This window comes from Oncorhynchus masou, chromosome 30, assembly GCF_036934945.1.
Source record: "Oncorhynchus masou masou isolate Uvic2021 chromosome 30, UVic_Omas_1.1, whole genome shotgun sequence".
In the NCBI taxonomy this organism is placed as follows: domain Eukaryota; kingdom Metazoa; phylum Chordata; class Actinopteri; order Salmoniformes; family Salmonidae; genus Oncorhynchus; species Oncorhynchus masou.
In genome coordinates this window covers 18,508,193-18,532,382 of record NC_088241.1, presented here as the reverse complement: position 1 = coordinate 18,532,382, position 24,190 = coordinate 18,508,193, and the positions used below count along the sequence as shown (strand labels likewise).

At 43.9% G+C, this 24,190-nt stretch overlaps 1 protein-coding gene across 2 annotated transcripts in view; it reads left to right on the top strand.

Annotated features, from left to right (window-relative positions):
* The window catches only part of sema6cb (semaphorin 6Cb), a 131,876-nt gene extending 110,603 nt beyond the window's left edge, over window positions 1–21,273 (top strand). Inside the window, exons 20-21 of one of the 2 annotated variants that reach the window (XM_064948306.1) lie at window positions 2,547–2,711; window positions 17,491–21,273. In XM_064948306.1, coding sequence (XP_064804378.1) covers window positions 2,547–2,711; window positions 17,491–18,857 — 1,532 coding nt within the window. In that variant the 3' untranslated portion in view covers window positions 18,858–21,273. The remainder of the gene's footprint in view (window positions 1–2,546; window positions 2,712–17,490) is intronic. The other variant, XM_064948307.1, reaches the window with a different exon arrangement.
* Window positions 21,274–24,190: the final 2,917 nt, after the last annotated feature.

Sequence of the window (24,190 nt, the reverse complement as noted above, 5' to 3'; positions counted from 1 at the left end):
TGGAGCTATTGTCCAACTCTAGTCGCGGCAGCAGCGCCAGCATGGATGTTTGACAGGCTAGCAGCGCCAGCATGGATGTTTGACAGGCTAGTAGCACTAGCATGGATGTTTGACAGGCTAGCAGCACCAGCATGGATGTTTGACAGGCTAGCAGCACCAGCATGGATGTTTGACAGGCTAGCAGCACCAGTTGCCAAGCTGCCCACTTCCCTTTATCAAGGAGAATCATCATCCCTGTAACGCTCCGATACTCCCCACTGCTTTCCCATAGAGCAGGGTGGCTACAGAGCTCAGCGGCTGGCAGCAAGCACATTGCTAGCTCTCAGCTGAGATGTAGTCTAACGTAGCATTAATAAACAATTACTGTGGAATTATCTTTGAATTATGATAGTGACATCCCTGGGCCATGACTTAATGATGTTAATTAATAATAATGTTTTTTTTTGTCAGAGAGCAGAATTGTTTACTGCTCTTATTTACGTAGCTCTGGTTTTCGGTTAGTGGGTTAATTAGTTAAATAGTCAGGTAGTTAGTGATACAATTGGTGAACTTATTCAGGCTCACTTCTCTCAAACTTACTTGTCAGTCTAATTCAATTGGGAATCCACCATTTTCCCCAAAAGGAGTTTTATATATATATATATATATATATATATATATATCCCTTTGTCAAATTATCCATGGGTACTGATGGTGGCTGCTTTTCCCTAGAAGTGATAAACACAGCATTGAGACCATCTTAGTGAGAGTTACTGGCCATTATATCTCAACAATACCATCCATCCAGGGTCCAGTCCAGCCTCTCTATCTACTTCAGAACACAAGCAATACTTAGCCTCAGACCTCCACATTCCCACAATGCCTTTGTTCTCTGTATCCTCTCTGCTGGAGGAAGTGCCGCTCAGTGGGCATTGGGACTAGATGAGCGACCCCACTGGCTAATTCCGCCAGGCGATTACTCCATCCATGCCTCTGTACTCTGTTTGAAGTACTTCACACACTGCCAGACTTCAGACTCAGACTTGCAGAATGACAAAAGCCTTTGATGAGTCCAAACTGAAGAACAAGGTTTCCCCACAATAGAACACCCCATAATGTTGAACAATGCCATTCTCGCTGGTGTGCATTGGTTCCTAAGTCCTCTTTCTTACTATTCCCCAGAATGGAACAATCCCATCCCATAGAGAAAGCAGCGAGAGACAAACACCCAGCAGTGTGGACAGTCAAATCATTCCCCATTTGCATATTGTGCTTTTCTCCTTTCTTTTCTCTCTGGAAAGGAGAAAGCAATGTACACACACAATGTTGATAAATTGAACTAATAATGCAGCCCTGGAGCTGTTGTCTGGCATCCCAAGGCTTAACTCCCCCGGTGTGCCGTTTTAATTTGCCTGGCGCAGTTGGTACTCTGACAGGGCACCTTATTCAGAGTGAAAACTATCAACTGGCATCGAGAGCGGGCCTTTCACTTTCAATCTGGGCTGGCACCCTCCAGTATGCTAACATTATGGCCGGCTTATTAGCGAAACATCCACATCAATAGCGGCGTGCTGCACACAAGGCCTCAAGGACATCCACTGTCAGAGAATTAGGAAGACACTCATGATGGTTGTTGTGATGATGACAGTGCTTTCTTCTTCCTGGTCTCTCACAAGACAGACCCGTATTGGATCCACAGACTCAGACACTGCATAACCCCACAGTACCAGTACAGATCCTAATTGGATATGTTGACATTGTCACATTTTCCATAAACATTGTCACATTTTCCATAGACGATTCCCTATGTAGGTTAGACGGTAACTACCTGTAAAACAGTTTAGTGAAGCAGAGAACCAAAAGTTGCTGTAAGTCATTATCTACCATTACCTCAGCTACTAGTATCTATTTCAACTCATCTGTCAAACTACTTAGTAAAGAAAATCGGACGTGAAAGGTAACTGTATATCAAAGTTTGTATGTGCTGGAAGAGTCCATGCACCAGCTGGTAGCATCCACAACAACAGGGTTTTGCTGTGTAGAATGTGCTGCAGTGCCAGGTGCAAGAGATTCCTCACTGGTTCAGTAACAAAGGTAGCCGGTTTGGAAATCTTAAGGCCGGCACTGCTGCCAACTCATGACCATATTGGCCCTGAGTGTTTTTCTCCAATGTCTCGTAATTTCTGCAACGCCTGAATGTTTTATCTATTAAGGGCATTAAACAGTGGGAAAAATGTTGGTTCTAAAGCGCTGAGTCATGTTGCACCTATGGAGGAGTGCTTTACGTGTGATGTATAGGCTACCTACTTCATTTATTGCAGTCATGGATTCAGTTGAATTCTCTTCAAAGCGCTCTTTATGTTAATGTCCTCATTGTCATCATCAGCTTAATAGTAATTATGACAGTAATCTTTTTTTCATGCTGGATTTACATATCTTTTTCTCCAAGGTACAAAGAATCCTTCCTTTGTCATAAAACAACATTATATTTAGGTGTTTTTGTGTGCTGCATTTCCATTTCACTAACGGGTCACTTTGTTACCCCTCCCCCACCTGCACAACAACAGGGAAGACCACACCCACAACAACCGCCAGCACAACCAATCAGGTGGCCCTATTCCCTAAGGTGGCAGGTGACTCTGAAAGAGGTACAGGTCCTGATGGCAGTCCTCCAGTCCCAGTTGGGGACCAGGGGTCACCTGACTCGGAAGCAATCAGTGTGGAGATGGAGGGTAAGGAGGTGGGGTGCCTGTCTGCTGAACTTTGACCTGCACTGGATTGCATTGATGGGCCCTGAAGCTTCACTGCACACTACTAACCAAGATGAGCACTAACACTCTAATATCTGTGTGTAAGACACTAGACATTTAACCATATATCCACTCAATTAATGAAGCAACCATGAGTTAGAGAGGCTTAATCACTTAAATAGATACTGCATTGGATCCAATTAACTCTTCCAAACAATGTCCTAACAAAATGACTCGTGCATGCCTCCTCTCATCTCTTATTTAGTCCATCTACTAGGGTAGCTTACTCTCCGCTCTCCAGCGGGACACACTTTAACAGTCACACACGACCAAGCACTTCTTCTCTTCTCACGCTGTCTATAGCGCTGCTTCCTGAATGTCATTCCCAGATTACTCCCAATAGGAAACCAACGAGAGCTCCTAATATTCAGCAGGATGGGAAGACTGTTCGTTGATGCTATTTCCTTTAGCCCAGGCTCTCCTTGCTGCGCTCCTCTGGCGCCTTGTCAGGAGTCTATAAATCCTTGCTAGTGATGGGTTCCATTCAGACCGACAGAGTCTCCGGCTGCAATGATGAGCCACTCAGGCTCAAATGAGAAAAGCCTGTAACAAATAAATAACCAGCAGCTGGCAAGCGTACAAGGGGAAACCGTAATAGAAACTTGGGCAACGCAATCTATTTCAGCATGGGCTAGTGTCGCCTGGCTGCCGGTTCAATCAAAAGCACGGGGACCTGGCTGATAAGGCGAGAGAGGAACTGTTCTGGAAGTAACAGCTTGGCAGTTCCAAGGAAGGCCTTTCTCTCTCTCTGATGCACCAACACACTGTACTAGCTATAGGACACACATATGTGTATATACAGTGGGGCAAAACGTATTTAGTCAGCCACCAATTGTGCAAGTTCTCCCACTTAAAAAGATGAGAGAGGCCTATAATTTTCATCATAGGTACACTTCAACTATGACAGACAAAATGAAGAAAAATTCCAGAAAATCACATTGTAGGATTTTTAATGAATTTATTTCCAAATTATGGTGGAAAATAAGTATTTGGTCAATAACAAAAGTGTATCTCAATACTTTGTTATATACCCTTTGTTGGCAATGACAGAGGTCAAACGTTTTCTGTAAGTCTTCACAAGGTTTTCACACACTGTTGCTAGTATTTTGGCCCATTCCTCCATGCAGATCTCCTCTAGAGCAGTGATTTTTTTGGGGAGGGGGACTGTTGTTGGGCAACACGGACTTTCAACTCCCTCCAAAGATTTTCTATGGGGTTGAGATCTGGAGACTGGCTAGGCCACTCCAGGACCTTGAAATGCTTCTTACGAAGCCGCTCCTTCGCCACTCCTTCGCCCGGGCGGTGTGTTTGGGATCATTGTCATGCTGAAAGAGCCAGCCACGTTTCATCTTCAATGCCCTTGCTGATGGAAGGAGGTTTTTTACATTACATTTACATTTAAGTCATTTAGCAGACGCTCTTATCCAGAGCGACTTACAAATTGGTGAATTCACCTTCTGACATCCAGTGGAACAGCCACTTTACAATAGTGCATCTAAATCATTTAAGGGGGGGTGAGAAGGATTACTTATCCTATCCTAGGTATTCCTTGAAGAGGTGGGGTTTCAGGTGTCTCCGGAAGGTGGTGATTGACTCTGCTGTCCTGGCGTCGTGAGGGAGTTTGTTCCACCATTGGGGGGCCAGAGCAGCGAACAGTTTTGACTGGGCTGAGCGGGAACTGTACTTCCTCAGTGGTAGGGAGGCGAGCAGGCCAGAGGTGGATGAACGCAGTGCCCTTGTTTGGGTGTAGGGCCTGATCAGAGCCTGGAGGTACTGCGGTGCCGTTCCCCTCACAGCTCCGTAGGCAAGCACCATGGTCTTGTAGCGGATGCGAGCTTCAACTGGAAGCCAGTGGAGAGAGCGGAGGAGCGGGGTGACGTGAGAGAACTTGGGAAGGTTGAACACCAGACGGGCTGCGGCGTTCTGGATGAGTTGTAGGGGTTTAATGGCACAGGCAGGGAGCCCAGCCAACAGCGAGTTGCAGTAATCCAGACGGGAGATGACAAGTGCCTGGATTAGGACCTGCGCTGCTTCCTGTGTGAGGCAGGGTCGTACTCTGCGGATGTTGTAGAGCATGAACCTACAGGAACGGGCCACCGCCATGATGTTGGTTGAGAACGACAGGGTGTTGTCCAGGATCACGCCAAGGTTCTTAGTGCTCTGGGAGGAGGACACAATGGAGTTGTCAACCGTGATGGCGAGATCATGGAACGGGCAGTCCTTCCCCGGGAGGAAGAGCAGCTCCGTCTTGCCGAGGTTCAGCTTGAGGTGGTGATCCGTCATCCACACTGATATGTCTGCCAGACATGCAGAGATGCGATTCGCCACCTGGTCATCAGAAGGGGGAAAGGAGAAGATTAATTGTGTGTCGTCTGCATAGCAATGATAGGAGAGACCATGTGAGGTTATGACAGAGCCAAGTGACTTGGTGTATAGCGAGAATAGGAGAGGGCCTAGAACAGAGCCCTGGGGGACACCAGTGGTGAGAGCGCGTGGTGAGGAGACAGATTCTCGCCACGCCACCTGGTAGGAGCGACCTGTCAGGTAGGACGCAATCCAAGCGTGGGCCGCGCCGGAGATGCCCAACTCGGAGAGGGTGGAGAGGAGGATCTGATGGTTCACAGTATCGAAGGCAGCCAATAGGTCTAGAAGGATGAGAGCAGAGGAGAGAGAGTTAGCTTTAGCAGTGCGGAGCGCCTCCGTGATACAGAGAAGAGCAGTCTCAGTTGAATGACTAGTCTTGAAACCTGACTGATTTGGATCAAGAAGGTCATTCTGAGAGAGATAGCGGGAGAGCTGGCCAAGGACGGCACGTTCAAGAGTTTTGGAGAGAAAAGAAAGAAGGGATACTGGTCTGTAGTTGTTGACATCGGAGGGATCGAGTGTAGGTTTTTTCAGAAGGGGTGCAACTCTCGCTCTCTTGAAGACGGAAGGTTTTCACTCAAAATCTCACGATACATGGCCCCATTCATTCTTTCCTTTACACGGATCAGTCGTCCTGGTCCCTTTGCAGAAAAACAGCCCCAAAGCATGATGTTTCCACCCCCATGCTTCACAGTAGGTATGGTGTTCTTTGGATGCAACTCAGCATTCTTTGTCCTCCAAACACGACAAGTTTTTACCAAAAAGTTCATCTGACCATATGACATTCTCCCAATCTTCTTCTGGATCATCCAAATGCTCTCTAGCAAACTTCAGACGGGCCTGGACATGTACTGGCTTAAGCAGGGGGACACGTCTGGCACTGCAGGATTTGAGTCCCTGGCGGCCTAGGATGTTACTGATGGTAGGCTTTGTTACTTTGGTCCTAGCTCTCTGCAGGTCATTCACTAGGTCCCCCCGTGTGGCTCTGGGATTTTTGCTCACCGTTCTTGTGATCATTTTGACCCCACGGGGTGAGATCTTGCTTGGAGCCCCAGATCGAGGGAGATTATCAGTGGTCTTGTATGTCTTCCATTTCCTAATAATTGCTCCCACAGTTGATTTCTTCAAACCAAGCTGCTTACCTATTGCAGATTCAGTCTTCCCAGCCTGGTGCAGGTCTACAATTTTGTTTCTGGTGTCCTTTGACAGCTCTTTGGTCTTGGCCATAGTGGAGTTTGGAGTGTGACTGTTTGATGTTGTGGACAGGTCTTTTATACTGATAACAAGTTCAAACAGGTGCCATTAATACAGGTAACGAGTGGAGGACAGAGGAGCCTCTTAAAGAAGTTGTTACAGGTCTGTGAGAGCCAGAAATATTGCTTGTTTGTAGGTGACCAAATACTTATTTTCCACCATAATTTGCAAATAAATTCATTAAAAATCCTACAATGTGATTTTCTGGATTTTTTCCCTCATTTTGTCTGTCATAGTTGAAGTGTACCTATGATGAAAATTACAGGCCTCATCTTTTTAAGTGGGAGAACTTGCACAATTGGTGGCTGACTAAATACTTTTTTGCCTCACTGTATGTGTGTGCGTATATATAATGCTATTGGTTTCAGTTAAGGAACATCATGGAAACTTCAGAAGAGATGCAGCATAGGTAGGGGTCAAGAAACTCTGGTCCTGGAGGGCAGCTGTGGGTGCAGGCTTTTGTTCTAGCTCAGCACCAACGTAAACTGAGGTTAATTTGAGGAGAGTCTAGTTAGCTCTGATGTAAGTTTAAGGCTCGCCTTGAAGCAGGTTTGAAACATCTTTGGCACAATAAACAAACTATTTACCTACCACAAGCTACAGTAATAGCAATTCTGAAGCACTCTAGAATTGCATCCCAACTGCTTTTGTTTATATTTTATGTAAGGCCTACACAGACGCAAATACAAGGTGACATGATTCATCCAGCTACGGATAGAAGCAATGTATTATATAAAGACTGACTGACCAAAATTCAAGTACAAGCACCCCTTTTGAGACCTCGCTGTTATGAACATTTCCAGTGATCATCTAGCTGCGGTTCGATCCTATGTTTCCATCAAGGGAGAACGCCTACCTCCCTACAGTGTCAGAATGCTTCAACCTACGCAAACACACATTATTTAGACCCAGCTTTTAGACCTCCATATTGTTTGTTTTCCCAGTGTTACTTCCTGCTTAGCTTATTTTAAACAGACCTTCTCCGGGGTCGTCCGCATATTCAAATTCACCTGTGTGGGTATGGTGAAAAAACCCTTGCTAGCAGCTAATTTAGCCAACAAGTACAGGGAGACAACTCGATAATAGAGGCAAGCAGGCAGGGCTCTGAAACTCATTAAAGCACAAGGAGAAAAGCAGAGAATGAACTCGGGCTGAACTTCTCTTTGCTGATGAAGAAGGGTTGGTGTCAGTTCCTTACTCTTATTTATATCTCAGTGGATCGAGGAATATAGACTTCCCGTCAAGCCATAAATACAACTCAACTCTCATATCACCTCTCTTCTTGATTACGACAACATCAGTCATCCTATGTCGCTAAATTCATTTTAATTTGTGCATTATAAACTCAAAAAACATGGATAGTTTAGGCATATCAACAATCCTATGCAGCATTCTCCTACATTAAGCTATTCATCATAACCAGGAAAATGTTGCCCACCTCACTAAAGTGCCTCAGTCACAGCTGTTGCAGCCAATTTAGCATCACTACTTAGTCATGTGCTAATGACACTAAATACAGGTCACTTTACCTAGATCACTGTTTCCTTTAATTCCTCTGCCTGAATTACTTGCTCTTTATGAAGGCTATAATTGACATCAGGTTTGACTATGAAAACACACACTGTAGAGCTCTGTACTGTACACCTCCCCACTGGTCATATACAGTACATACACAATACTACATCTTTCCATACGCAGCTAAATGAACACCTCAAAACATGCACTATACTGAAGTTATTCACATCATGTTCTTGCCTGTCTGTCAACATTAGGGGCTAGTTTCCCATTCACAGATTAACCCGAGTCCTGGACAAAAAAAGCTGATGGTGATTCTCCATTGAGCATGCTTTTAAATCCAGCACTAGGCTTAATCTGTGTCTGGGGAAACTTCCTATATGTTTACTGTCACCCTCAGGTTCAGAGTGCTTAGTGTCACCATGACATTTTTATTATCATGATAACACAATGGAGACCAGAGTGTTAGTCAATGTTGAGTGTCCCAGTGACATTTGGGCCCACAGTGTACAGATCCACACACGCAGTTGTCCTGACTCCTAACCCTGACCCCTTACCCCTTTCTGTCTCCTCGACCCCTGGGGAATAGTTCTCTATTAACCTGCTTGTTTTTCGGTTGGACTAACCCTTATCTGCCTCCTTTGTTGAATCCTCCTCGCCTTCTCGTCCCCTTTTCCCCATATGACCTCTTTACCCAGTTTCAAAGCCTATGACTGAAACTTGGCTTTGTGTGTTTTTGTTGCCTACAAGCAGTTGTTTCTCTGTGGCTTTAGGCGTGGGTTTCAGGCCACTGTTTGGTAAAGCTATGGTTCTTCCAGAGCTGCTTTTCTATTCAGACAGTTAATTTGTTTGTTATGGGAGTTATGTTAGGGATTGGCTCTGGAATACAGTAGCTTTACCAGGTGCTGAATGGTGAATGCCCTCTTTATCTCTTTATTTAATTCCAGATGCAATTGCATGTAAAAATGTGTCCCACAATGCATGTAGTGCCATGCTTGATTGTGGATGATGTACTTGAACTATGTCTGTTCCAAAGCTGTTTGAAATGGAAAATGTGTCTTTGAACTGTATTATTGCTCATGTTTTGACAGAAATATCTTGGTTTTCAAAGTCAGTGTTGAGTGATGTACTGTACTGAGATATTATGGCAAATTGGTCTCTACTTGCCAGGTTCTAAGTTATTGTACGTTATTTGTAATGCAGGATACCTGGAGAAAATGGATGGCCTTCCCTTCAGTAAAATATATATTTATCCGACCCTCCCTGAATGCTTGGAGAAAAACCAAACAAGAGACCCTCCGCAATACCCCAAATAATAATTAAAATATTAAGTGGATATCAAGAAACATGCCTAGCGTTTACCCTCACTCCAAAGACAGACGAGAGCCTTAGATACTGTATGCAGTTATAGAAACTGTTCTTCATTTCATAAGCATCACAATGCAAAGTAGCCAGAAGGTTGTGGATTTGGGGAGGGGGTGAAAAGATATTCATTATAATAAAAGCACTACATAAATCTATCCTCTTATTTGCGGTCTGCGAAGAAAATTGCCTTTTATAATGCATTTCTATGCAATTCTACGAAAATGACCAGAGACCAGCAGAATATTTTTTTTTATACCACCATTGAGCATGACAACGAATGAGCACATGCTGCAGCACCGGATTTCTATTCAGGCTATTGTTAAAAAATAGGATATATTGGCCTCCCGAGTGGCGCAGTGTCTAAGGCTTGAAGCATCACTACAGCCCCGGGTTCGATCCCAGGCTGTGTCACAGCCGGCTGTGACCAGGAGACCCATGAGGCGGCGCACAATTGGCCCAGCATCGTCCGGGTTATAGGAGGGTTTGGCCAGCTGGGATTCCCTTGGCCCATCACGCACTAGCGACTCCTTGTGGTGGGCCAGGTGCCTGCAAGCTGACTATAGTCTCCAGTTGGATGGTGTTTCCTCCGACGCATTGGTGCGGCTGGCTTCCGGGTTAAGCGAGCCGTGTGTCAAGAAGCATTGCGGCTTGTTTTGTAGGATGCATGGCTTCGCCTCTTCCGAGTCCGTAGGGGAGTTGCAGAGATGGGACAAGACTGTAACTACCAATTTGGATATCATGAAAAACGGGTAAAAGTACCACAAAAAAAGAGGATAGTCTAAGTTTGGAACAATGCTAAAGTATATCAACTCTTCAAATGTATTGCAACAGAACCAGATACAACTGAAGTATCTGATCATTAATGAATAAGAGAAAAAGCCATTCATTGTTTCATTGTTTATACCTGCTACATAACAGGTAGGCCTATATGCACTTGTAAAAATAATAATAATCTTCATTTGGGAAACTATCATTTACTAATTTATTGTATTTTATTCCATGATATTGTTGTTACACTAAACCCTCCTGACTGAAATTGAAAAAGCATGACGCTCCCCCATTTTCTTCCAGGTAACTATTGTGTACATTTCGATCTCTCCATTCGTGCCATTTTTATTTTTTATTTTTACCAGTATTCACCACAAGTCTCCTCAGTGAAACCTATTGATGCTCTACATGCATCAGCACACTTCTAATACAATGCCATGTTCATTAGCACTATTTTTCAATTGGAGTGAACCAGTTACATTACAGCGTATCATATTACCTTGTGTGTGCATAAATCAAGCTGCATCCAATTGGTTGGGCACTGATGTGTAATATTATGCATATTCTTAATAATGAGAATACATGATTGAACTCATTCACACGATCACCCAGACCCCCTCTCGCACACACTCACACACCACACACGAACACAGAGCGTTAACTCTGTTCATCATTACCCAAGCATCAGCTATTTGAACTGTCAAAGTACTCCGAATTTTAGTTAGCAGACTCCTGTTCGTGTCTAATTTTGAAAACGCTCTCAGTGCTTGGAGTGTTGCAGCCGATGATTTGTTGTTGTGTTTTCCATGGCAGAAAATACATCTCTGGCATTAGTTGGGGTTAATGGTTGCCTGCGAAGCCTGGGGCCATTTTGACTCATTGCGGCACTATGGAATGAAGTACCCTTTAATGGAACTATTACATTCTCCCCTCAGCTGTAGAGAAACAGAAACTAATTAGGCTATTTTGAAACATCTTTACTTGACGCAGATATAGAACTCAGGAGTCGTTTTCCATGCTTAGCTACAGTGCCTTCAGAATGTATTCACACCCCTTGACTTTTTCAACATTTTGTTGTGTTACAGCCTGATTTTTCAAATGGATTAAATTTAGACTTTTGGTTCTGTGTCAGTGGAATTGTGTTTTTAGAAATGTTTACAAATTCCTACATTTTAAAGCTTTTCATCTTTAAGAACTGGGGAGTTTTTCAGGATAAAAATGAAACGGAATGGAGCTAAGCAAGGCAAAATTCTAGAGAAAAACCTGGTTCAGTCTGCTTTCCACCAGACACTGGGAGATTAATTCACCTTTCAGCAGGACAATAACCTGAAACATAAGGCCAAATCTACACTGGAGTTGCTTACCAAGAAGACAGTGAATATTCCTGAGTGGTCACGCTACTGTTTTGACTTAAATCTACTTGACAATCTATGGCAAGACCTGACAATTGTTGTCTTGCAACAATCAACATACAATTTGACAGAGCTTGAAGAATTATGAAAACAATTATGGGCAAATGTTGCACAATCTAGGTGTGGAAAGCTCTTAGAGACTTACCCAGAAAGACTCACATCTGTAATCGCTGTCAAAGGTGCTTCTACAAAGTATTGACTCAGGGGTGTGAATACTAAATAAATTAGATATTTCTGTTTTTCATTTTCAATTCATTTTGCACACTTCTAAAAACATGTTTCCACTTTGTCATTTTGGGGTATTGTGTGTAGATGGATAAGAAAAAGAATACGTTTGATCAATTTTGAATTCCGGCTATAACACAACATTCAAAAGGCACTCGCACATCTGAGCAATCTTTTTTGCAGGTGCATGGTAACAGTTGAACAAGATGAAGGAAAAAGGAAATAGCAGAGCTCTGACGAAGACCGTGAGGCAGATACGTAAGATTATTAAAGATCAGTGATACTATCAAGAGCAGTGTGCGGTTTCCTTTTTCCTTCAGGCTATAACACAACAACATGTGGAATAAGTCCATCGGTAGCAGTACTTTCTGAAGGCGCTGTAAGTGTGATCTTGAGCAGTGAACTTTTCCATTGTGTCAGTAATCTTTAACGGGATAGTTCACTCTGAAAACAACATTGGAATTGTCCCAAAGTCGAGCTGTCTATATCCCCACACAATAGTTAGGCATCAGTAATCAGGATTACCATAAACACTTTAGTATCCCAGTTCAATAATCAGTTTATCCAAAATCACTGATGCTCAAGACCATCCATTTGGCCATCAACACTGCAGATGGCTAGCTGATTTTATGGTGCACATGCTGTAGAATAAAAACACAGCTAGACTCTGAAACACTGCTTAGGTATGTACAGTAGTACTTCAGTTGGAGCTAAATGATGATTTAAAAAAAAAATGCTTTTATATAACTATCGGTTTTAAGCATCTCAGAGAAGGGTTAGACTTGAGTCAAAGGTGAAAACTTCTGTTTTCCTTGTTTGTGTTTCACTTCTTTTGTTTTTGTTTGTTTTGGAGCCATTTAATCACCTGCTGAAATAGCACTTCACACTCCAGAATCGACACGTTCTCAACTTTGGCTCCTCGCGCAACCCATACCTAATTAGTGAAACGCAGAACAGACTCCAGGTTGCATATAGCTTTAGCTTGGTTACATAATGCACATCCTTGTCTATTTTTACCATTATGGATATAATCGCTCAGTGTTTCTCTCATGCAGGGCTATGAGAGCGTCAAGCGGGGGCCTTCTACGTACCAAAACACAGCTGCTTCTGAGAGCGAGGCTTCAAAACCCACCAGGCTGACAATCTGTCACTCACTTTGACACATCTCTCTCTCCATCATCATCTCCCAGCCTCCCCCTTACAATCTGCTCCCTGCACATTCTTTCTCACACTCTATTTCTGTCACTTTTTGTCCCCAGCTTTCTGCCACATTCTATATCATTTTATTTTCTCTAGTTCTCTTCCTCATCTTTTTTCTGTCCTGTTCTGCTCTCTCTCTTTTCTGTTGCCTGGCAGTTTCTTACTGAAGTTATATTTTCTCTCCCTACTGTATCTTTCTCTCTCTGTCTCTCGTCCTGTTGAGCATGAATACATCCAGCTGCCCCCTCCTTTTCTGTCACCATTTCTCTCCTCCTTCCCTCCTGTCCACTCTCAACCATATGTGTGTTAACCTTTTAGAAGACCTGAGAGTTCTTAATGTGTGTGTTCCTGTTCTTCACGCATTACACGTACAGTAGGCCTCTGTTCAACAGAGATCATGCTGAACCCACACTTTGGCTAAAGATAGTGTGACAACTGAGAAAAACAAACATGGAAAAACACTCAGTTATTAACATTATATAAACCATTGAGAGGAGGTTGTTATTGTTGCTTTGAGTAGCTTCAATTATCCTGCGGCACCACATATCTTTATATAACACACCTATATTTTACTAAAATTTTTATGCAACCTCTACCACTACACAGGTGCAGGTAACTCCAATTAATGGTCACATGTTACATTAAAGCAAAGCTCTCGAACCTTTTTGACTCACCTCTTTATCAGAGGTGTCATACAATATTGGGTCATAAAATGATTCATTTGACCCTTTTTGAAGGTATTTTCTTTCAACACTGTATTGAGGCAATGCATTATACTGTTTGCCTGCATGATATGCCTCCTGTGTGCCATCTAGCAGCACACCAGTCTCCCACATGCCATGATTCAGTGGGTATTAATTTCACTGTGACCATTCCACCATATGTCACGCAGACGGCCCGATTGAGTCATCCACTCCAGCCCCAAACATGTTGTGACAGGTTGTGCGTGGGGTTGGAGATCTGTGTACCTCCGCTGTGCATTTCCCCACTGTGGCTCTTGACTCATAGCTCCTCGGCCATGTGGAACCCTTCAATAGTCATAGGGTCCTGGTCAGGGGGCCCAGATGAGTCATAGAACTGGGAGCCACAGGGAGGCTGGGGGAATCCACACAGACACATGGGCATCCTGACCTGTATTATTCATAAAACCCCCATACTGCCTCGGCTCACTGACACACTGGCCTAGGACAGATAGGATAAATGAAGCACCGCCATGCCAAATTGGATGCAGCCTATCACAGTGCCATCCGTTTTGTCACCAAAGCCCCATATACTACCCACCATTGCGACCTGTGAACTCTCGTTGACTGGCCCATGCTTCATACTCATCACCAAACCCACTGGCTCCCGGTCATCTATAAGTCCTTGCTAGGTAAAGCCCCGCCTTATCTCAGCTCACTGGTCACCATAGCAGCACCCACCTGTAGCACGCGCTCCAGCAGGTATATCTCACTAGTCACCCCCAAAGCCAATTCCTCCTTTGGCCGCCTTTCCTTCCAGTTCTCTGCAGCCAATGACTGGAACAAACTGCAAAAATCACTGAAGCTGGGGACTCATATCTCCCTCACTAGCTTTAAGCACCAGCTGTCAGAGCAGCTCACAGATCACTGCACCTGTACATAGCCCATCTGTAAATAGCCCATCCAACTACCTCATCCCCATACCCTATTTATTTATTTATCTTGCTCCTTTGCACCCCAGTATCTCAACTTGCACATGCATCTTCTGCACATCAATCACTCCCATGTTTAATTGGTATATTGTAATCACTTCGCCACCATGGCCTATTTATTGCCTTACCTCCCTTACCTCATTTGCACACACTGGCATATAGACTTTTTCTACTGTATTATTGAATGTATGTTTGTTTATTCCATGTGTAACTCTGTGTTGTTGTATGTGTCAAACTGCTTTGCTTTATTCTTGGCCAGGTTGCAGTTGTAAATGAGAACTTGTTCTCAACTAGCCTACCTGGTTAAATAAAGGTGAACATTTAAATAAATAAAAAATAACGCCATAGAAATACAATGGATATAGCACTTGAATGGATAGAACTTACGATTTCAAAGCAGCACATCAAACATATTCTGTGAATTTAACATTATCGCCAGGAGAATGTGATAGTACAGTATATTGCATCTCTTTATAGGGGAATGGCACCCAGTATTCTACTTACTGATGTAGAGCAAATTGCCCAATTGATAGTGAAAGAGAGCTTTGCAGTGCTCGAAAAGCCTTTACTTCCTGATAGCGCTGGGAGAGAGACAGGGAGCAGACACTTTTCCTGTAACTTTGTGACCTACATATAACTTTCCATCAACGCCAGGTAACGAGACACTCGTGTCGGCAGCTACTTCAAGACCGAGGAACGAAGTCTTGTTTGATGCTAATTCTGCCACATATTCTCTCTGTTTGTATTAAGAGGCTGTCAGAGAAAAACGGTAATGGTGACAAGTACCCTTTAGAGTTACGAGCAGAGTGCCAGGAGCTTCAAGGCTGATGCCTGTGCTCCTCTATTGACACATCGAGGTTTTCCCTGTTGTGCTTTTGTTACTTTTATAGATTCATGATGAGTTTGTGCTTGAAGCTGCAGTGGAGCTTTGTTACTCATTTCCTCAGCCTACAATGTGTGCACTGCATACCTGTTCTCCACATACAGTATATACCTAAAGACATACTGTGTGTGCACCTGTTCTCCACATACAGTATATACCTAAAGACATACTATGTGTGAACCTGTTCTCCACATACAGTATATACCTAAAGACATACTGTGTGTGTACCTGTTCTCCACATACAGTATATACCTAAAGATATACTGTGTGTGTACCTGTTCTCCACATACAGTATATACCTAAAGACATACTGTGTGTGTACCTGTTCTCCACATACAGTATATACCTAAAGACATACTGTGTGTGTACCTGTTCTCCACATACAGTATATACCTAAAGACATACTGTGTGTGTACCTGTTCTCCACATACAGTATATACCTAAAGACATACTGTGTGTGTACCTGTTCTCCACATACAGTATATACCTAAAGACATACTGTGTGTGTACCTGTTCTCCACATACAGTATATACCTAAAGATATACTGTGTGTGTACCTGTTCTCCACATACAGTATATACCTAAAGACATACTGTGTGTGTACCTGTTCTCCACATACATTCCTAAAGACAAACGCACACACTTGACCTAAGAGCATTTAAAAAAAAAAATATCCAAGGACATTCCGTTTTGTGTTCTGCGTGTGCTGTAGATTAATGCGAGTTATTATTCACATCTCCCTTTCCCTTATAAATTAATGAATATCTTTCCTTCAAATGGTTTTGGTATGCTGCCTGCATTTACCCTCACAGACTCCAGTTTTCGGCCCAGCAATGTTTTCCTTATTCAGACAGAATCATGTATTGGCAACCTATTTGAACAAAACCCATTTAAAGAAATTATGAAGTGACACTGCTGTCATTGAAATTGTTGTACGAGATGTTTGATTCCACTAAACGCCTAATTGTAAATTCCCTCAGTGAAATTCCCTTCTAATCAAGTGCCCTCACTCTGTTAAAGCTGAAGCATGTGGCAGCTCTTTGTAATTTCATCGAAAGAGAAAAACCCTTGACAAGTCTCTCTTAGGCCCAATCACTTAAATCCTCCTCCTCATCATCATCTTCAACATCCCAGCACCACCATTACGTCTAAAGCTGGTACTATCATTGCCCATTACTGGTTAACCTGAGCTCTCATTACGGGATGAAATTAGCCTGTTTGGAACACCTGTATTTCTGCTCCTGGGTGGCCCAAACCGACTCCCCAGACTCCCCCGACTCCCCAATTTCACAGAGACTATCATTAAGGTTGGAGAAGGGCCTGACACCACAGATGGCAGCAGCCTTTGTAAATTAGCTCTGATTGCGAGAAAGGTGGCTAGTACCACTCCTCCTGTTGAATCTCAGATGACATTAGGCAAATATAGTGGCAGGGTCACACCATCCGAGGGCGTTTTCATAGTGTTGAGATAACCTTGAGATTTTGAGGCGCTTAGTTGGGGCGGTTCAGATGGTTTCCCAGACAACCATTTGAATCAGTCAGACTCTCGTTCAATTAAAGAGCGACTTATTCTATGATTGGTCGAGTGGTTATTCTTATTCTATGGTTGGTCGAGTTGGTTATTTTTGTCAAGTTCATTGCAGATGCAGTCACCCTGATCCATGCATTTGAAAGCACAGCCAGTGTGAATGACATCAGACTCCTGCCAGTGCACCCATCAATATTTAAAACCCAAACTCATTTTGGAGTTGATTTCTCACTGACTGGGGAGCTCTTGCGCTCTGCCACTCTTTGCAGTTGGCGACGAAAGCGGAGGTTTTGGCAAGAAATACTTTATTGATTCATTAACAGAGAGGGAGGCAAGCCAAGAGGCTTGTTCCAACACCTCTGCAATGCTGCTTTCCACATAGTAGAGCTTCTGTAAACACAACCAGTCTTTTCCAGCTGCTGCCTGCTTGACCTTATAGAAATTATAGTCTCTTCTAGGTCTCTGGTTTTATTACACTAAAGACCATTTTGTTCTCGCTCTCTTTTTCTGTGAAGGTGTCCGACGGCCTCCCGAGATGGAGAAGACCAACCACAGTGTCCACTACACCCTGCTGATTGCCTGTGTGCTGGTGGCCTTTGTCCTTGGAGCCTTCCTCTCAGGCTTTCTGGTCTCCTGCTACTGCAACCACACTGGCCACAAGAACAAGAGGCTGGCCAAGGACCCAGAGGCCCCCATTCCTCACGCCCTATCCCTACGCAGCCTGGCTAAGCTCAATGGCCTGCTGGAATGCCAGAACAAGGAGGATAAGATGGAGGTGTCCTCGCCCAAGCTCTACAACTCCTTCTTCCAGAACGGGAAGGAGCATCATCAAGGAGCACCCAGACGGAACGGTGGTCACCACCCAGGAATGTCCATGGGAGACCAGGTCCACCCCCATCACCTACACCACTCTTCGGAGCTCTCGGGTCTGCCCACCCCAGACTCCACCCCTGAACTGCCCATCAAGAACATGAAGGCTTTCAAGAACCAGTGGGAGAAGAACCAGAACTGCAACAATGCCAAGGAGCCCAAGTCCCACAACATGGGACAAGGGACCAGGCCAAGCTCAGGCCAGCTCCACCAGCAGATCTACCCCTACTCTCACAGTTTCTCCAATGGGCAAGCTCTGGCCAATGGGCATGCCTTAGTCGGTGGACCCCAGCACCTGGAGGAACGCAAGATCCACAATACCGAGCGCATGTTGGTCCAGCAGCCTTACCCCTGCTACTCACAGAAGGTGATGGAGGTCACGTCGCTGGATGAGCTGCTCAAACACATCCACGAGGCCAACGCCAGCAAGAACGCCCAGGTCATGACCTCATCCGGCCTGTCAGCCAGCGGCGGGTGCCATGGGGGTCAACTAGCATTTTCCAACCGTGTCCAGCCGCACATCCCCGAGACGGAGTCTGCACCCTACTACAGCTCATCCACCCTGCCCCGAGACAGCCTGTCCCGCCGCATGGACGTACCTCCAGACATGCCCCATCACCACCAGTCCACCCTGGAGCGGAGACACTCTTCCCAGAGACACTCACTGATTACCGCTGCCACTAAGATTGCCAACGGAGGGGGTGGTGGAGGGATGGTCCACCGACAGCAAAGCTTCAGCCAGCGTAACGGCCACCAGCACCAACCGCCCGCTATGCTGGCTCGAATGAACTCCACCGGCAGCGCCTGCGAGATCCACTACCCGCTCATCCCCAACGGGTACCTGACACGCCAGCAGAGCTACAACGGAGAGCAACAGGAGGATACCGGAGGATACCTCCACCGGGGGGCCATAGTCCGCCGGACCACCTCCCTCAAACCCGACGTCCCTCCCAAACCCCTCTTCATCCCTGCCTCCTCTCCCGTCACCCAACAGGGAAACTTCAACTACTGAGGAGAAAGAGGAGAGGAGAACAGGACAAGAGCCTGTGCCTCGTCCTCTCCTCTCAATGGGTGAAAAGTGAAAGACCTTTATGAGAAGACGTGCCCTGGATAATGTGGCAGCCATTCTTGCTGTCGACAAACCTCAAACAAACTTGTTATTTCCCCCTTTTTGTCCAATGAATATCTTTGTACCATATTGGTATTGCTCAGCTACTTGCTTATAGAAGGTGAGGGACTGGGGTTGGTGAAACGCGACCCCCTTACATTATGCTGCCAATGTCCTCAGTGTGGATTTACCATGCAACTTAGTTATGGAAGGGTTTGCCATCAAACATCGGACAGCTTAAGATTCAATCTAGAGCTTCTTGCGATACCTATGAAACTTGCTTTTGCTTAACTTTTCTTATGTAGTGTTGACAAACAGTCCTGATCCCCCTAACGTGTTTCTATATATGCATGTGTGTGTATATATATGTGTGTTTTATATCTACACCGTATATGTATACATATACATATGCAGTATATGTATCCTGTGGAGCGACATCAACAAAACTCCTTTTAAAGGTAGCTCTGTCTTTTTGCCTTACTTTGAAACTGAACCCATTATGTTGAAATTCATTTACTGGTTACTGGTTACTGGTTGCTGTTTGGCATCTCAAATATAAGTTCTCGAAATGAGGCAAGGCCCTGCCTGCCCCTGTTTCAGCATGGTTAGTATGTGGACTAGGGGAATAAGTAATAATTTACCATATTAACAAGTTCATGGTGAATTTGCTACTCACATTCAAAAAGAGAGCCAAGCTGGTGGATACTGACAAGCAAAGGAAACTACTCAAAGCAACTATGCTAGGCATTTCTCTTTTTTGAAAATGGATACCAAGGCCTGCCAAGGCCTGAGAAGCCGATGAAAGGCATTAATACAGCGGGTCTATGAAGTAGGGCCTACTACAATTCCTAAAGAATGTTTTCACACATTGGTGCTTAGTTGATCCTCATGAATTCTAATATAACTATCATGTATCACACCCAAAGAGGACCAGACACTCAACCCCCAATGTATCAGGATCAAGATCAGACCATCCGCCCCCAAGAAACACAACATGGTACAGACTGCAGTTATTATAATTATTCACTTTGTGGCTATTGGTTGTAAATAAAGGAATAATACTAGCCAAATGTTAATTGTATGTGTAAATGTGTGCCTTATTTAATATAGTATGTGGTATGGGGTAGGGGTAAATGCAAGGCGCCAAGATGCTATATAATAGGTGTTAGATTATTATTATTTTTTATGGTTGTCGGAATGTGTCATATCTATTGTAGATTTGTATTTCTAACTAGGGTTTTTGATATCCCTGAACTGTGAGCCTGCCAGCCCTGGCATAGCGACTACCACAGCTTGAGGCTGCATCTTTTTTGTTTGCCTCCTTTTCATGTGTTTTCACTGGGTTGGCTTTTTCTCTGATTGCTAACTTTACCTTTTGATTGTTTGTAGCATAGCAGGCTACTCAATAGATTAAAAGGGGGAGGGATATCAGTCCCTCAGATGTTAAGATTTTTCAGGCTCTCTGACACTCCCTACATATCACTTGGTCTCAACCTCAACACCACAGGAACACCACAGGTAGCGGAAAAAATCTGAAGGGTGGGATTTGGTGTTTTCTTTGTCTGATCAGAAGATGTTGAAATGGTTTTAGGTAGAAATGGAATGGACTCCCTGATCGATGAGCGTAGACCGGAAGGGACCGGAAGCGTCTGCCAGGCGTTCTCCTCAGGGAGAGAGAGGGAAAGCAGTCAGATCGGCCTCAGAAATACCACTCCCACTGGAACTCTGTTGTTGCACTTTCTGGGCTACTTCATGGGTTGCTGGATTCATGATCAATTATTTGAGAGAGAAAAACACTTGTGTCTGAAAAGAGTATTTATGCCCTAGATTCCTGAAGCTGGTCTGACCCCCAGTTCACCCTTCACACTTGAATTCACCTTTGGACTGACCGATATATACATGAGCTAAAACTACAACATTTGTTATAGATGGCTACATTCTTGTGTTTTAGGCAAACTAGTTGTTTGGATGCAACACACGCATAAGTAGAATCCTCACAGACATTATGGATCACTCCCATTACACATGAAACCAGTATTTGATTTGAATGTGACCATATCTCATAACAGGAAAAGGGCAGCTACAGTACTTATTGGTGAGTTGAAGTGAAGTTTATTTGAGTTTGCTTTGAGATTGTATGGGAAAGGGAATGGTCTATTTGACTTTTAATAGCTATCAGTATTGCACAGAGTGTAAATACATTCTCTTGGGGGGAGGGCTCGTTGATTCATGATGTTTTCATTCTTTGGGGCGCTTATGAATTTGGTTTCACAAAATACCATTGTATGTCTCTTATAATAGAAATAAATGAAAATACATTGCAAGTGTGTCACTGACTTTGATATGTGTCACATTATTCTCACATAGAAGTTACCTGTTTTATGACAAAAATATTGAACTTTATAAACCATTGTCAAGAGTAGGGTTGAATTGCGGGAACAGATTTACCGAGACTTCCCGCCCAAACCCACTTCCTTTTCCCCGCGAGAACACAGTAAATTGTAATAAATCATTTCTATCAACAGCATGAAGTGAAATTGAACTGTTACATTATATCTGGCTAAATCTGGCTTCTCACTGGCCTTCTCTCTGCTATCTGTATGATCAAGCATCAATGCTCAGGGTTGGGACCGAGCGCATCTCAGTAGGCTATGGAGCGCAGTCCACGGAGCGCAGTCCACAATGCATTATCTCATCATGGTAACTTATTTTTCTTGTGACAGGTAGGTCTACATTTACTGCAGCATAGCCTATGCCACAGTAGGAAAATATAAGGACTTAATGCACATCTAATTTACACATCTCCATATTTCGGGTTTCACTTTTTAATTGTAACAATACATTTTTATATATTTGAAGCTGCAGTTTTTTAGCAGCCTATCACTCTAATATAATTGCTTTAAATCAGTGTATACTTGAGCACTCGGTTTCCCCCATCTCCATCAATTTAATTCAAATTGCTCATTGTTCAAGACTTATATGTACTGAACAAAAATGTACGCAACATGTAACAATTTCAATGATTTTAATGAGTTCCAAGACATTCAAGTAAATCAGCCTATTGAATTAAATGAATTACCCCCTAATCTATGGATTTCACATGACTGGGAATACAGATATGCATCTGTTGGTCGAAGATACATGTACCTCACAATTGGCCCAGCGTCGTCTGGGTTAGGGAGGGTTTGGCCGGCAGGGATATCCTTGTCTCATCGCGCACTAGCGACTCCTGTGTCGGGCTGGGCGCAGTGCACGCTGATCAGGTCACCATTGTGTCAAGATGCAGTGCGACTACGCTGGGTTGTGTTTCGGAGGATGCGTGGCTCTCGACCTTCGCCTCTCCTGAGTCTGTACGGGAGTTGCAGCGATGAGACAAGACTATAACTACCAATTGGATACCGCAAAAAGGGGTAGAAAAAAAGAAGATCCATGTACCTTTAAAAAAAATGTTTTTAAAGGGATGGGCGTGGATCAGAAAATCTCCTTCGTATATAGAGTTGATCAGGCTGTTGATTGTGGACGGTGGAATGGTGTCCCGCTCCTCTTCAATGGCTATTGCGAAGTTGCTAGATATTGTCTGGAACTGGAACATGCTGTCATACCTGTCGCTCCAAAGCATCCCAAACATACTCAACGGGTGACATGTCTGGAGAGTATGCAGGTCATGGAAGAACTGGGACTTTTTCAGCTTCCAGGAATTGTGTACAGATCCCTGAGACATGGGGCCGTGCATTATCATTCTGAAAAATGAGGTGATGGCGGCGGATGAATGGCACGACAATGGGCCTCAGGATCTCGTCACGGTATCTCTGTGCATTCAAATTGCCATTGATAAAATGCAATTGTGTTCATTGTCCATAGCTTATGCCTGCCCATACAATAACCCCACCACCACCATGGGGCACTCTGTTCACAACGTTGACATCAGCAAACCCCTTGGCAACATGACACCATACACATGGTTTGTGGTTGTGATGCTGGTTGGACGTACTGACAAATTCTCTAAAATAACGTTTGAGGTGGCTTATGGTAGAGAAATGAACATTCAATTATCTGGCAACAGCTCTGGTGGACATTCCGACAGTCAGCATGCCATTTTCACGCTCCCTCAACTTGAGGCATCTGTGGCATTGTGTTGTGTGACACAACTGCACATTTTAGAGTGGCCTTTTATTGCCCCCAGCACAAGGTGCACCTGTGTAATAATCATGATGTTTAATCAGCTTCTTGATATGCCAAACCTGTCAGTTGGATGGATTATCTTGGCAAAGGAGAAATGCTCACTAACAGAGATGTAAACAAATGTGGAAAAGTCAATACTTTCCGAAGGCACTGTATATAGTTAGATTAATAGATGTCCTAGCCTACCTTTTTCAGGTAATAAATTCAGTGTAGAGTAGCCTTTTAGCTAATGAATGAATGATGGATTATGCATAAGTTTCTCATTTATAGCCTCTTGCTCAATACACACCTGCGCTCTGCTGGCCTCTATCCTTAAACACTCCTTAGTTCTTGGAGTCCCAGGAAAAGCTAGACTAGAATTGCTTGAGGGGTTTATTTTTATACTTTTTTTGCATTTCTTATACTACTAGACTATTCGAAGAAGAATGCAAGCTCTTGTTTGTTGAATGTTAAATACAGCAGCCTATAGAAAGAAAATAAGAGATTGTGATGGTGGTTGGCTATAGCAGTTACTTATTCACCATTCATTCTTGAAGTGAATGAAAGCCATCTGCATTTTATTCTAGTCCTATATTATTCAAGCATGTCATAGCAATGTTAAGGACAGCTAAAAGTATGTAACTGTCAAAAGCTAGGAAGCAATGAAGCAATAGAGAAAAAGAGGACATAGGCGAATACACTCCTTGCGTCAGCCTACTATTTAAAAAAAGTCAAATAGACCCTATTCTATTTCAAAATCAAACTCGCTAGCCTATAATTGTAACTTGTAGACTGCATGCACTGCATGTTCTCTCCCATCTTCATGCTTTGAACAAGTGTGTAATTCCAGTCCGTATAATACAATTCAGTACAGTAATACAGTCCACACTCAAAAAGAGTAGCCTTCTGGAGCTTGTTTAATGTATTTACCCAAGACAGAATAGCTACACTGGGGCCCCACAAGGGTGCGTTCTGAGCCCTCTCCTGTACTCCCTGTTCACCCACGACTGCGTGGCCACGCACACCTCCAACTCAATCATCAAGTTTGGGGACGACACAACAGTGGTAGGCTTGAT